This window comes from Herpailurus yagouaroundi, unplaced genomic scaffold (genome assembly GCF_014898765.1).
Source record: "Herpailurus yagouaroundi ecotype Mexico unplaced genomic scaffold, PumYag 185, whole genome shotgun sequence".
Taxonomy (NCBI): Eukaryota; Metazoa; Chordata; class Mammalia; order Carnivora; family Felidae; genus Herpailurus; species Herpailurus yagouaroundi.
This window is the reverse complement of record NW_024412416.1, coordinates 28,019,721-28,031,923: the sequence shown is the minus strand read 5'-3', so window position 1 is coordinate 28,031,923 and position 12,203 is coordinate 28,019,721. Positions and strand designations below refer to the sequence as shown.

The window sequence follows — 12,203 nt, the reverse complement described above, 5'->3', positions numbered from 1 at the left end:
CTACAAGTGTATCTTCAGTTGCCCTCCTTGGGTGAGGTTCTGAGAAGGAGGTTAGGTCAGGGGCCCTCCATGCATCAAATTGTATGTAGGGACAGTTCCCATTCCCAACAGCCTCACACCCTTCCTGGCTCTGATAGCTTTCTTTGCCCACTTAATAGACCAGAATCACTAATACTGTTCTCTAGTAATGAATAAATGAAAAGTAGACCATCTCTGAATTAATATTGCTGCCAAGTATAGATAAGCTTACAATTTAAAAAATTAACTGGAAACCAGAGGAGCTCCAGTACTGATTATGGTATTGTGTGGTACTTGACATTTAACATGCAAATGAATTGGGCCCCACCTCTTGGAACAGAAACAGAGAGTTATGAAGAACAAATTCTTTGTTCCTTTATATTAACACATGATTTCTACCCTGGTGTTGGTTATATGACTAGACATTTCTCCAGAGTTGTACTTGGGGGCATTTTGAATTAAGACACAAACTCTTATCGTTTGTTGGAGAACACATGTGACCACACTGATGGATGTGGTCCCTTCACTGACGTCAGACTGTTTAATGCTAAGCTCTAGGTCAGTCAGCCTACTCTACAAACAAATGGGCTGTTTAATTAGGTTCATGAAAAAGGTTTTATTTCCGCACCTTGGAGGATCATTTTGGTTTGCTCTACATTATTAGGTCTTAAACACTAAAGTTCATAAGTGAGGAAAGCTCACCTAACAGATTGTTGGGCATTCCTAGATTGTATGCATGCCCTAGCCACATATAGGTGCCTGATCAGGGTCAGTGACCTGATACAGGTGGTTAAATCTGGAGCTTTTGGCATCATTGAACCTTGCTTACCTGGAACCCAAGTTAGGTGTGCCTTTTCTATCTTTCCCTTACCTCAGATTTTGCACTCATCATGCTCCTCTTTCCTTCTAGTCTTTATATTCTAGCACAATGCCTTGTGTTATGAAAATGTTCAGTACATGTTTGAAAAAAACAGAATGGATAAAGGGCAAATTAATATTAGCATTTTTAAAAGGCACATAAACAACTTTCAATGCAGCATGCCATGGCTACTCCAGTTATACCCAGTGGCCTTCTGGTACCAGAGCCAGATCTTTTTCAATTCAGAGTTCATACTTCCATCCTGAAGCTGGAAAGATCTTCCACAAAGATAGACATAGAATTGTTCTTCTGATAAAAATAGAGTACAGGATGAGAGTGGGAGGTATTCCATGAATCCAAGTTGAACTCAAGATACCAGTTGATCCAGAAAGGTGGTATCAACCATCCTGTGGCCACAGTATGCTTCTGGCATCAGCCTCCTCCCATGGGGATGCCACTGTAGACATTCTCATACTGTCTGTGCAAAGTGTTCTGGAGACACTAAAACCATAGGCGTGTTCCTGGAGGGTTTTCTTTGTTTGAATTTGATTTAGTTTTATAACAGAATCTGAAAATCAGCGTGCATAAAAATTTTTAATTTAAAATTTATTACAGAATTAATGCATACTCATTTCTGAAAATTTAGAAAATTCAGATTAAAGGCAGTTAAAATGACCTATATTTCTACTGTCCAGAAGTAGCCACTGGTACACAGGTGCATCCATGCAGAGTCATAGCTGTCTTATCATAGCCATTTCCTTCAGAGGAGCCAAAAGCATCAGCCTCTGTTAACTGGTATTATAAATGGAGGTGATGTGACATTCACAATGGGAAGCTGGGTCTGTGGCTTGTTCCTTATGAACAGACACACCCCTCTTCTTTAATGCAGTTTCCATCAGGGATTTGGGTACCTTAAAGAACTGCTGTGAGGTTTAAATAAAATCACATCTGTGAACATAGAGCCAAATGTGTGGCACACAGAAAATTTCATTCCTTAGGAGTCTGTTATCATTAGTGTCATTATTTATAAGTCTTGTTTATAGTTATTTGTGTGTGAGAATTAGCTATTTATTTTTAAAAATTTTTTTAACGTTTGTTCATTTTTGAGAGATGGAGGGAGACAGAGCGTGAGTGGGGGAGGGGCAGAGAGAGAGGGAGACATAGAATCCGAAGCAGGCTCCAAGGCTCTGAGCTGTCAGCACAGAGCCGATGTGGGGCTCAAACTCACAAACCGTGAGATCATGACCCGACCTGAAGTTGGACACCTAACCGACTGAGCCACCCAGGTGCTCCAAGAATTAGCTATTTAAACTCACCTTAGAACTCATTAAGAAGTTAAGGATTGTAAGAGTTTAGCTGGAGGAGGCAACAGAAAAGTGCATTTTCAAGATCATTTTTTCCTTAACTTTTCATTTTGCAATTATTTCAGACTGAGCTTCTCAGGTGATTGTGAAGCACAGCATAGCCAGCAAAGCTGTAGGGTTACTGAGTCCATACCAGGTGAGGGCCTTAAGGTCTCTTGGTCTGATCTGTTTGAAAATCTTAGATTAGGGGCACCTGGGTGGCTCAGTCGGTTAAGCATCCGACTTTGGCTCAGGTCATGATCTCATGGTTTGTGGGTTCTAGCCCTGCATCGGGCTCTGTGCTGACAGCTCAGAGCCTGGAGCCTGTTTCAGATTCTGTGTCTTCCTCTCTCTGTGCCCCTCCCCCACTCACGCTCTGTCTCCCTCTGTCTCAAAAATAAATAAACATTAAAAAAAATTAAAAAAAAAAAAGAAAATCTTAGATTAGGATGAGAAATAAAGATAGGAAAAGTGATTGGGGGAAATGCAGTGACCCAAGGGTTGGAGTAGGATATGTGCAGGTGAGTAAGGGAGGGGAGCAGGGTTCTGTTCTGGCTGAGATAGTGGCTCCAGGTTTGGGTTCATAGTGCTGATAGTCTGCTAAGGAGAGCTGCTTTTGGAGCTCCTGGCGTCTTATTCATGGAGGCCAAAGCAGAGCGGTAAAGTGGTTGGCCATAGTTAAGTTAATGAAATGTGTGGATGAATCAGATTGTAGTTACTAACCACACCAGGTGCCACCACTCTGTGTGAATGACCAATGAGGTTTGTGATTTCTTGAAGGAATGTTTACTTAGACACCACCAGTCCTGAGGGTGCTGGGCTGTGGCAATGTGCTGCAGGCATTTGGGTGACCAGAGGCCATGCCTCCCATGATTATAGCAGAGCTTCTATTGGCACAGCTGTCCAGCAGGCATCCTGTGCATGAGGCCTGAGCAGGTAAACATGTGGTGTTGAGTGAGGGGAAAGGAGTGTGAAACCAGTCTTTGAGGTCCTCAGAGCGTTTGTGTGCAGGAAGAGACATGAGGTCCCTCTTGGGGGGAAGAGGGAGAATCATAGAGAAATGAGGTATGGCTTAGTCTAGAAGCTCTTCCACCTTGTACAGATGTGTTTTGTGGATTTTGCTTTGTTTTGTTGGGTGATCACAGCAGCATCTGAGTGTTGCTGGCTGTGGACTCCATTCATGACAGCTCTTTAGGTCTGGCAGCAGAGTGCTGGCTGGACTTCTACTCTGGTGACCAAGGCAGAGGAAAAAAAAGGGTAACAGGAGGGGTAAGTGGCTATAGGGCTCATTATTGCCCAGGGCTGGTTGGCTGTGGAAGATAGAAGCTGTGTCCTTTCTGCTGCTGCAGCTGTTTCATATTTGTTTCTTTCTCCTCTGTAGGTCAAACGTTCAAGGAGTAAAGGTGGCCTAGCAGGCCCCGACGGGACCAAGTCTGTCTTTGGGCAGATGTGTGCTAAGATGAGCTCGTTTAGTCCTGACAGCCTCCTCCTCCCCCACCGTGTCTGGAAAGTCAAGTTTGTGGGTAAGAACTTGCGTGCACTGCAGACCTGTGGTCCTGAGGGTTGTCAGTCTGAACACAGGCATTAGTGCAATGGGCATTACAAGGAGAGCTGAGAAGCCCAGCTGGCTGCACCCTGTGGGGTTTGCTGGGGTGACTATGAATTACTGATTCTCTTTTCTTTCAAGGTGAATCTGTGGATGACTGTGGTGGTGGCTACAGTGAGTCCATAGCTGAGATCTGTGAAGAACTGCAGAATGGACTCACCCCCCTTCTGATTGTGACGCCCAATGGTAGAGATGAGTCAGGTGCCAACCGTGACTGCTACCTGTTCAGCCCGGCTGCTAGGGCGCCCGTGCACACCAACATGTTCCGCTTTCTGGGTGAGCCTACTCACACAGGCATCGTGTGACTATGTGTGCCTTAGTTAGCTTAATGTCTACTGTGTCTTGGGAATCACAGATATTTTGAGTACTGTATTCAGTCTTAGCTTTTTTGATGTGTACTTGCAGGGACATGCAGAACCCAGCCATCATTTGCTGGGTGCTAAGGGGCAGAAAGTGTCTTTGGCACTCAGAAGATCTGAAATTTCATATTTCTGTAGTTTAAATGTATCTGAAACTTGGAATCAGATCTGAGGGGATTTTGGTGGTTGGACAGTCCCTTCCTCCTGTTGCATTAAGTATTTGTGCTGAGTGCTCCTGTTGCTGCCTGTACTTCTCCAGCCATTGCACCTACCTTCCTTGAGAAACTCCAGCTTTTGTTTTGTCATCAAAGGAACGGGGATTGGCCTCTGTGTGGTTTATATCCGTTGGTGGAAAGAGGAGGAGAATTAGAAACTCTCCCATAGGAATAAAAGGAACAAAGGAAGTAATGAATTTAGAATAGGACAAAATGTTTTAAGGATGGACCTAACTTGGGGTGCCTGGGTAGCTCATTTGGTTGAGTGTCTAACTTTGGCTGAGGTCATGATCTCATGGTTCATGAGTTTGAGTCCCACATCGGGCTTGCTACTGTCAGCACAGAGCCTGCTTCAGATCCTCTGTTCCCTTCTCTCTTTGCCTCTCTCTCTCTTTTTTTCTTTCTCAAAAATAAACAAATATTAAAAAAAAAAAAGGGTGGACCTAAGTCTCCATGAATTTGGGTAGCACTGGTTTAGAAGGCAGTGAGGCCCCAGTGTAGAGCTAGTCTCTACTGTGTTGTTGATTGAACTAGCTGTTTCATCATTGATTTCAAGTATCTACTGTCACTTGTGCTTTGAATGAGCAGGTGTGTTACTAGGCATTGCTATCCGGACTGGGAGTCCCTTGAGCCTCAACCTGGCTGAGCCTGTTTGGAAGCAGCTGGCTGGGATGAGCCTCACCATTGCAGACCTCAGCGAGGTAACCACCAGGAAGGTGGGGATGGGGAAATATGACACTTTGTGTACCTGATACAGAGTACAGGGGGTGCCTCAGGCTGCAGACTACCTTCTGGTAGCAAAGAAGGTCTATGGATATGAGGCCAGTTTGCTGCCATAACTTGGTAGACCATCTGTTTTGTGGTGCTTTGCAACTTGAAATCTTGTCAGATAATAATGTTCACCATTTTTCCTGTGGAGGAGGGGAGCTTGTGAGTGGCCGGGTGGTGGCTCTGGCTTTCAGTGGGGGAGACATGACTGACCAACCACAGCCAGCATCCTCCCATTGGCCATCCTTCCCTTGGTACCATGACAGTAGGGTGAGCTTCATCTCCATCCAGTGGCTGTTGCTCTCTTAGCTGTTAATTTTAAGGACTTCCTTGAATTACAAGTTCTTTCCTCAGCTCCCTGGGTGAAGTACTTTTTCACTGCTGGTCTCTGTTATTTCCTGGCGTGTACAGTGCACCAACAGCTTGAGGTATGCCCAGTGCAGACTGAGGCCCCCTTGTGGCTGAGTGTCTCAGGTGTGAACTACAGTCAGAGGTGTAGGAAAGACCCAGACTTAACATGTCGGCTCCCTTTTTTCCCTTAAAAGGTTGATAAAGATTTTATCCCTGGGCTGATGTACATCCGTGACAATGAAGCCACCTCAGAGGAGTTTGAGGCCATGAGCCTGCCCTTCACTGTGCCAAGTGCAAGTGGTCAGGACATCCAGCTGAGCTCCAAGTACACACACATCACCCTGGACAACCGTGCAGAGTATGTTCGGCTGGCAATAAACTACAGGTGTGTGGTCATCTATCCTCCATTGTTTTGATTCAGTAAATAGCAAAAATAGAAAATGGTTTGCTTGAATGGCTGCATTTTTCAGAAATATCATACAGTAAAATGCTAATGGACTTGGTTCCAACTGCTGCTGATCTGTAGTCATCAAAACTTGTTTTGTAATCCGAGTCCGAGTACTCATTATTGCCTGAGATTCCTGGCTCTGACTAGAATACCAAGGTGGATAGAATTGCCCTGTTTTGGGAGCTGTCCGAACAGAGATCACAGGGCCTTTGGGTGCCCATCTGTGTGATCTGTCAACACTCCTGGGCAGGACTGTGCCTGGCCCCTGCCTGGCCATCACACCAGCATGGTTGCTGTGTGGCAGGTCCGCAACACCTGCCCTCCCCATATAGCTTTTGCCCATTGCTGCTTCCACCTGACATTACAAGTCCATACAGTGTGGTCCTTGGGGACCTCATTCTCCAGAAGCACCTGGCCAGGTGTTGTGGTGAGACTGCATATTGGGTGGACTTTACTTGCTGAGTTCTGCTTGTGAGTGGTCCTGGCAACTGTGCTGTGCTGTCTCTCTGTGTTCATTTCTGCCTTGTGCCCTAACTCACCAGTCATGAGGGCCACAGTATCTGCTTCCAGAGGGTTCTTACTGTTGGTGCTCTGGAGCCTGGTTCTCTGATTATGCATATCTAATTCTGGCTCCTTCCTGGGTGTGCAATAAATATTAAGAATTGTGTCTTGGAAGCTGTAGGTAGTTTTTAAAATTATCTTCTATGTGCCAGTGTAGCTGCACTCAGAATGTGATGCCATTTCTATAAGATGCACACCTTGGTCATCTGTGTGGTAAGTCTTGGTATAAGCAGGACAAGATCTGTGTTACCAAAGATAGAAATGCAAAGTGATTTTTCTCTTTCAGACTCCATGAATTTGATGAGCAGGTGGCTGCTGTTCGGGAGGGAATGGCCCGAGTTGTGCCTGTCCCCCTTCTTTCTCTGTTCACTGGATATGAATTGGAGACAATGGTATGCCCCTAAGTGCTACTGCCCTGGAACTGCCTTTTGCATATTGAGCCACCAAATCAGTGCCACTAGTTAATGTCTTGATTAAATCTTGCCCATAATTTACATCTGAAGTAGCTCATGCCTGTTGAATGAAGTGAAAACATGTTCGGGTAGCTGGTGTTCCCTGCCTGCCTCTTTCCCTCCCTCGCAGCTATCACCCCACACCAGGGTGGAGCACAGGGTCAAGTGCACATCCATCTGAACACACAGGACCTATCCTCCCAGCCATCCACTCCAGCTCTCACACCCATCCTGCCCCAAACGAGCCTTGGTAGAAAGAAAGAATGATTGACTCTGTACTGAAGTGAAGAGTCAAAAGTGTCAACCATCCCTGACAGTGTGTCCTTCTGCAGGTGTGTGGCAGCCCAGATATACCTCTGCATCTTTTAAAGTCGGTGGCAACATACAAAGGGATTGAGCCTTCTGCATCCCTGATTCAGTGGTTCTGGGAGGTGATGGAGTCCTTCTCCAACACAGAGCGTTCCCTCTTCCTTCGCTTTGTGTGGGGCCGGACGAGACTGCCCAGGACCATCGCAGACTTCCGGGGCAGAGACTTTGTCATCCAGGTGCGGTTCCTCCACATCTTGTGGTGTCAGCTGTGGGGGCATGCTCCTTGCACACGATCGTACAGCAGATTAGAAATGGGACTCTCATGTTATATGGTTTTTCTTTTTTCCTGGGAACAATAATGAAAAGCACACCAAACTTCTTTGATTTGATCACTCAGAATTTTATGACTACAGGATTTAGGTCTCACTTTCTACTTCTGGAAAATTTATCTGGCCACCACAAGAAGATACTGCTATTATGTTAGCACATTTGAGATTTTGAGCACACATGTCATTTAAAGCATATGTCTGATTCTCTGGTTGAATTGGGTAAATTAAGTAATGTTGCTTACTGAGAAAAATAAGAGCACCATCAGACTGAGAGCAGGAGTTTTGCTTTGATTTCTAACTCGGTGATCTGATGGCCGGAAATAGGCTCCATTTATCTTCCAGGTCATGGGGACTCAGCTGCCCTCTCTCTCCCTCCTCCATCCTGAGGCACTGAGTATGACTTTCCAGGTAGCAATACCATGGGAGTGGGGAGCTTCCTCAGAGGGCAGATTGGGGTGGAGGGTCCATTCTCTCTGCATGCTTGGAAGGATTTGGGGATGGGTTCCTTCCTGAGCATAGCCTGACTCCAGTCTCTGGCCAGGGTTGCAAAAATAGTTGGAGATCTTTGAGAACACATGTAGTTTTTCTCTCCTAAGGTGGGTAATTACTGGATTTCATCCACATGTCTTGCTGGCTTCATAATATCATATCTGTAGTAATTGAAAGGGGGCTAATGGTTCAAGGAGAATTCCCCATGTAAGTGGGTGCTGAGGACGTGCCTTCTGCCTGCCTTGTGCCAGGCCCTTTTTACAGCACTGATTTGTCAAAAGTAGTTGTCACAGTAACCAATTGCTATTTTTGACCATAAGTCCTAGGAATTATTGAGCTGTTCCTTTTAATTTCTAAAATTGACTATAGAGTATATGTTTTCTGATATTTTGTTACTCTTAGCCAAAAATGTTATGATTTTTGTGAGAGTCAAGAATCTAATGAACATAATAAAATACATTTGCAGTTTTATCTGTCCTTGCACACCATCTCTGATTATTTAACATTTTTTCATCAATAGGTATTGGATAAATACAACCCTCCTGACCACTTCCTTCCTGAGTCCTACACCTGCTTCTTTTTGCTGAAGTTGCCTAGGTATTCCTGTAAGCAGGTGCTGGAGGAGAAGCTGAAATATGCCATCCACTTTTGCAAATCAATAGACACAGATGATTACGCTCGCATAGCCCTTACGGGAGAGCCGGCTGCCGATGACAGTAGTGACGACTCGGAGAACGAGGATGTGGATTCATTTGCTTCAGACTCTACACAGGATTATTTAACAGGACACTGAGATAGAGAAATGCCATTCATCGCAAGACACCACGAGACCGAGCAAGAAGGCAGAGCACTACAGTTTAGAGTGCTGGAGGTATAATGTATTTGATGAGAAATATTAGGTCTCTAAAATGCATGGGGGTGGGCAGGGAGACTGATCGCTGGTGATTGAACAATGAATGGAATAATGATTGGGAAATCAGCCCTTGCACGAGGGGCACTATGTGGACACTAACATTTATTTTTGAGACTTAAAAGGGTCTTCTCACCCATAATGCTGCATTACATGTAGGACTTCTGTGTTTACTACAGTGTGTAAATGTTATATAAATACTGAATTGCAGCATCCCAAAAATGAATAAAAAGCCTTTTTACTTGTGGGTGCAATAGACTGTGTTTTTTTCTTTTTGTTTTCTTTTCAAGTGTTGTGCGTTGTCTTGATTGTACATTGGAAATACTGTGTAATGATTAAATCGTATTATAAATACTTCAATTAATATTACCCTGAATTTGTTTATGAAAAGTTTTTTGAACATTAAATGATCAGTATTACTTGAATGCATCCAGAGATTATTTAAATCAAAACCAAAATAAAAAGGCCATTGGTCTCCCTCTTCTCCCCAGGTGCACATTTTAGCATATGCGGTATGTAACTTGAATTGAGGCCTTTCTGTGAGCAGTATCTATGATAGAAGGTATACTATATATAATGTTTGTGTCTTGTATATCCCTAAATTTTAATTCCCTATGAATAAAACATCTGTCACAAAATTATAAGCTGAACTTTCTTACCTGGTTAGACTAGCACTTGGTGGTGTGCTACAGCCAAAAAGTAGCCTTTGATATAGCATTAGTTAAAGCCATTCCAATCTAGGTTAGACTTTTTTGCTTACAAAAACCAAAGTCACTCTGGTGATAAAGGAGGAATGGGTATTAGGAGAAAGGAAAGTTTCAAGAGGAGTGGCTGGCATTGGGAGCTGGGGACCAGGAGCCTTCAGGATCCATTCCCCTGTCCTGCACCCCACCTGTCCTGGTTCCCATTCCCATCTGCCTGGGGTCAGGGGTGTGTTTCTGGTCTAGCCAGCCATGCGGTACTATTTGAGGTGCTTGGTCTAGGGTTGTGTGTATGGCAGGTTCTCTGAAAAGGGAAGGACAGAATAGGGTATGAAAGTTGGCTGACGGGTCTGGTGCATAGAACTTGAGGTAAACTAGATGTAGGCAAAAGGAGGTATTGTATGTTGGGAGATGATTTCTTTATTCTGGGATACAACATTTTGCATTAGAAAATCCAAAGAGGAAGTTTTTCCAGGAATTTATCCATGATCAAATTGATGAATGCCCAGATTAGTCTTTTATTTTTAACTCAGCTCAAAATCTCCATAATCTGCAAGGTATTTTTTAAATCACCAACCCTTTTGTTGTCAGTCAGCTTTTGCTGCTTAACAAACTACCCCCAAAGTCAGTGGCATACAAGATGCAGCATTTATTTCTCTCATGCATCTGGGTTGGCTAGTCTTGGCTGAATGGCTCTAGACAACAGGTAAGGTAGGGCTCTGCTTCACAGATCTTTCTGACTGTCCAGGGCAAGAGAACAAGTGAAAACAGGTGAGGCCTATGCTCAGAACTGAACTTTCACCTCCACCCACATTCTGTGGGCCAAAGCCAACCATGTGGCCAACCCCAAAACCAGTGGGCTGACAAATGTCTTTTGCCTGTAGAATAGCAGTTCTCAGAAAAGTCTTGTTTGAGGATCCCTTGGGTTCCCTTTCATGGTGTCCCAGGAGGTCTTCCCTTTTCTAGCTATATATCTGCATGAGGCCAAATTTTCTTTATATCCTTCAACCGAAACTATATTTTAATATATGGATGGCAGAAGCAGAAATGGGATTCCAGGTATCTTCTCATAAGCCAGATAGTAAAACAGATTAACATGTTTAATATCATTCGTCCCACTAAATTTTGTAGTTTTGGAAAATAATTTTTCAGAATAGTATTCATGTTAATAAGTAGTGGGTTTTTTTTTTCAATATGTGAAATTTATTGTCAAATTGGTTTCCATACAACACCCAGTGCTCATCCCAAAAGGTGCCCTCCTCAATACCCATCACCCATCCTCCCCTCCCTCCCACCCTCCATCAACCCTTAGTTTGTTCTCAGTTTTTAAGAGTCTATTATGCTTTGGCTCTCTCCCACTCTAACCTCTTTTTTTTTTTTTTTTTTCCCTTCCCCTCCCCCATGGGTTTCTGTTAAGTTTCTCAGGATCCACATAAGAATTAAAACATATGGTATCTTTCTCTGTATGGCTTATTTCACTTAGCATAACACTCTCCAGTTCCGGGTTTGTTTTCTTTTAAAATGAATGAATATTTTAAAACTTTTTAGTTTTAATTTCCAACATGGTAACAATTGATAGATAGAACCTGGATAAAAATTAGTGAATGAAAAAGGGTTCTGAGTCAAACTGCTGCAGAGGAGGGAACTGCAAAGTCATGACCAGAAGTGTAGTCCAGAGATGTGCAAACAGATTGGGTAGCCATACCTTCTACCACACTGGCTTTGTCTTTGCTGGGTTTGCACTGTTCAGAAGCACTTGTTTAAGACCTACTTGTTATGAGCTCTTTTTCTTTAACTTAGGAAATAGTGGAGGATTATCTATTTCCTATTTTTGTACTATTCCACTAAAAAAAAAAAATAGGGACTTTGATTTTTTTAGGAAGAGTTTCATTTTTGTCCAAGACAAATCTCTAAGACAGTTACAGATCCTCTTCAATTTAATCTCTTTCTCTTATTTATGAAGCCTAAAGTTATAGTTCATTTTTTTAATGATAAACACTAAATAAATAATTTTGTGAGAGAGAATGTGAGTGTGTGTGCACGTGCAAATGTTCAGGGGAGAGGCAGAGAGAGAGAATCCAGGCAGGCTGTGCACTGTCAGCACAGCGCCTGATGCAGGGCTCAAACCCATAGACCTTGAGATCAAGAGCCGGACACTCCACCGACTGAGCGACACAAGTGTCCCATAAAGTTATAATTCATTTTGGCAGACTGAAATTAGTACAGCAGAACCTATGGAAGGATAAACTGTAGGAAAGACAGACCCATCCATGCTAGGAGTGAAAATCCTCAGTCACTGATAAAGACTACTTAATTTTATTGGCAGATTCCATCAACATTTTGAATTGTGGATTAATCCTTTCTGAGGCATAAAGTTGGTGTGATACATCATGTTTGTTTTTCTACCAATAAAAATGGTAATGGATGTGCATTTACAATGCATATGAAGCTACATCTGCTTAGATTTATAAAAACTTCATATGAT

General features: G+C 43.5%; 1 protein-coding gene across 1 annotated transcript in view; it reads left to right on the top strand.

Annotated features, from left to right (window-relative positions):
* The window catches only part of HERC2 (HECT and RLD domain containing E3 ubiquitin protein ligase 2), a 262,633-nt gene extending 252,975 nt beyond the window's left edge, over window positions 1–9,658 (top strand). The window contains exons 75-81 of the mRNA XM_040493913.1: window positions 3,602–3,743; window positions 3,908–4,102; window positions 4,989–5,101; window positions 5,714–5,904; window positions 6,815–6,920; window positions 7,313–7,525; window positions 8,628–9,658. Of these exons, the coding sequence (XP_040349847.1) occupies window positions 3,602–3,743; window positions 3,908–4,102; window positions 4,989–5,101; window positions 5,714–5,904; window positions 6,815–6,920; window positions 7,313–7,525; window positions 8,628–8,900 (1,233 nt within the window). The 3' untranslated portion in view covers window positions 8,901–9,658. The remainder of the gene's footprint in view (window positions 1–3,601; window positions 3,744–3,907; window positions 4,103–4,988; window positions 5,102–5,713; window positions 5,905–6,814; window positions 6,921–7,312; window positions 7,526–8,627) is intronic.
* The last annotated feature ends 2,545 nt before the right edge of the window (window positions 9,659–12,203 follow it).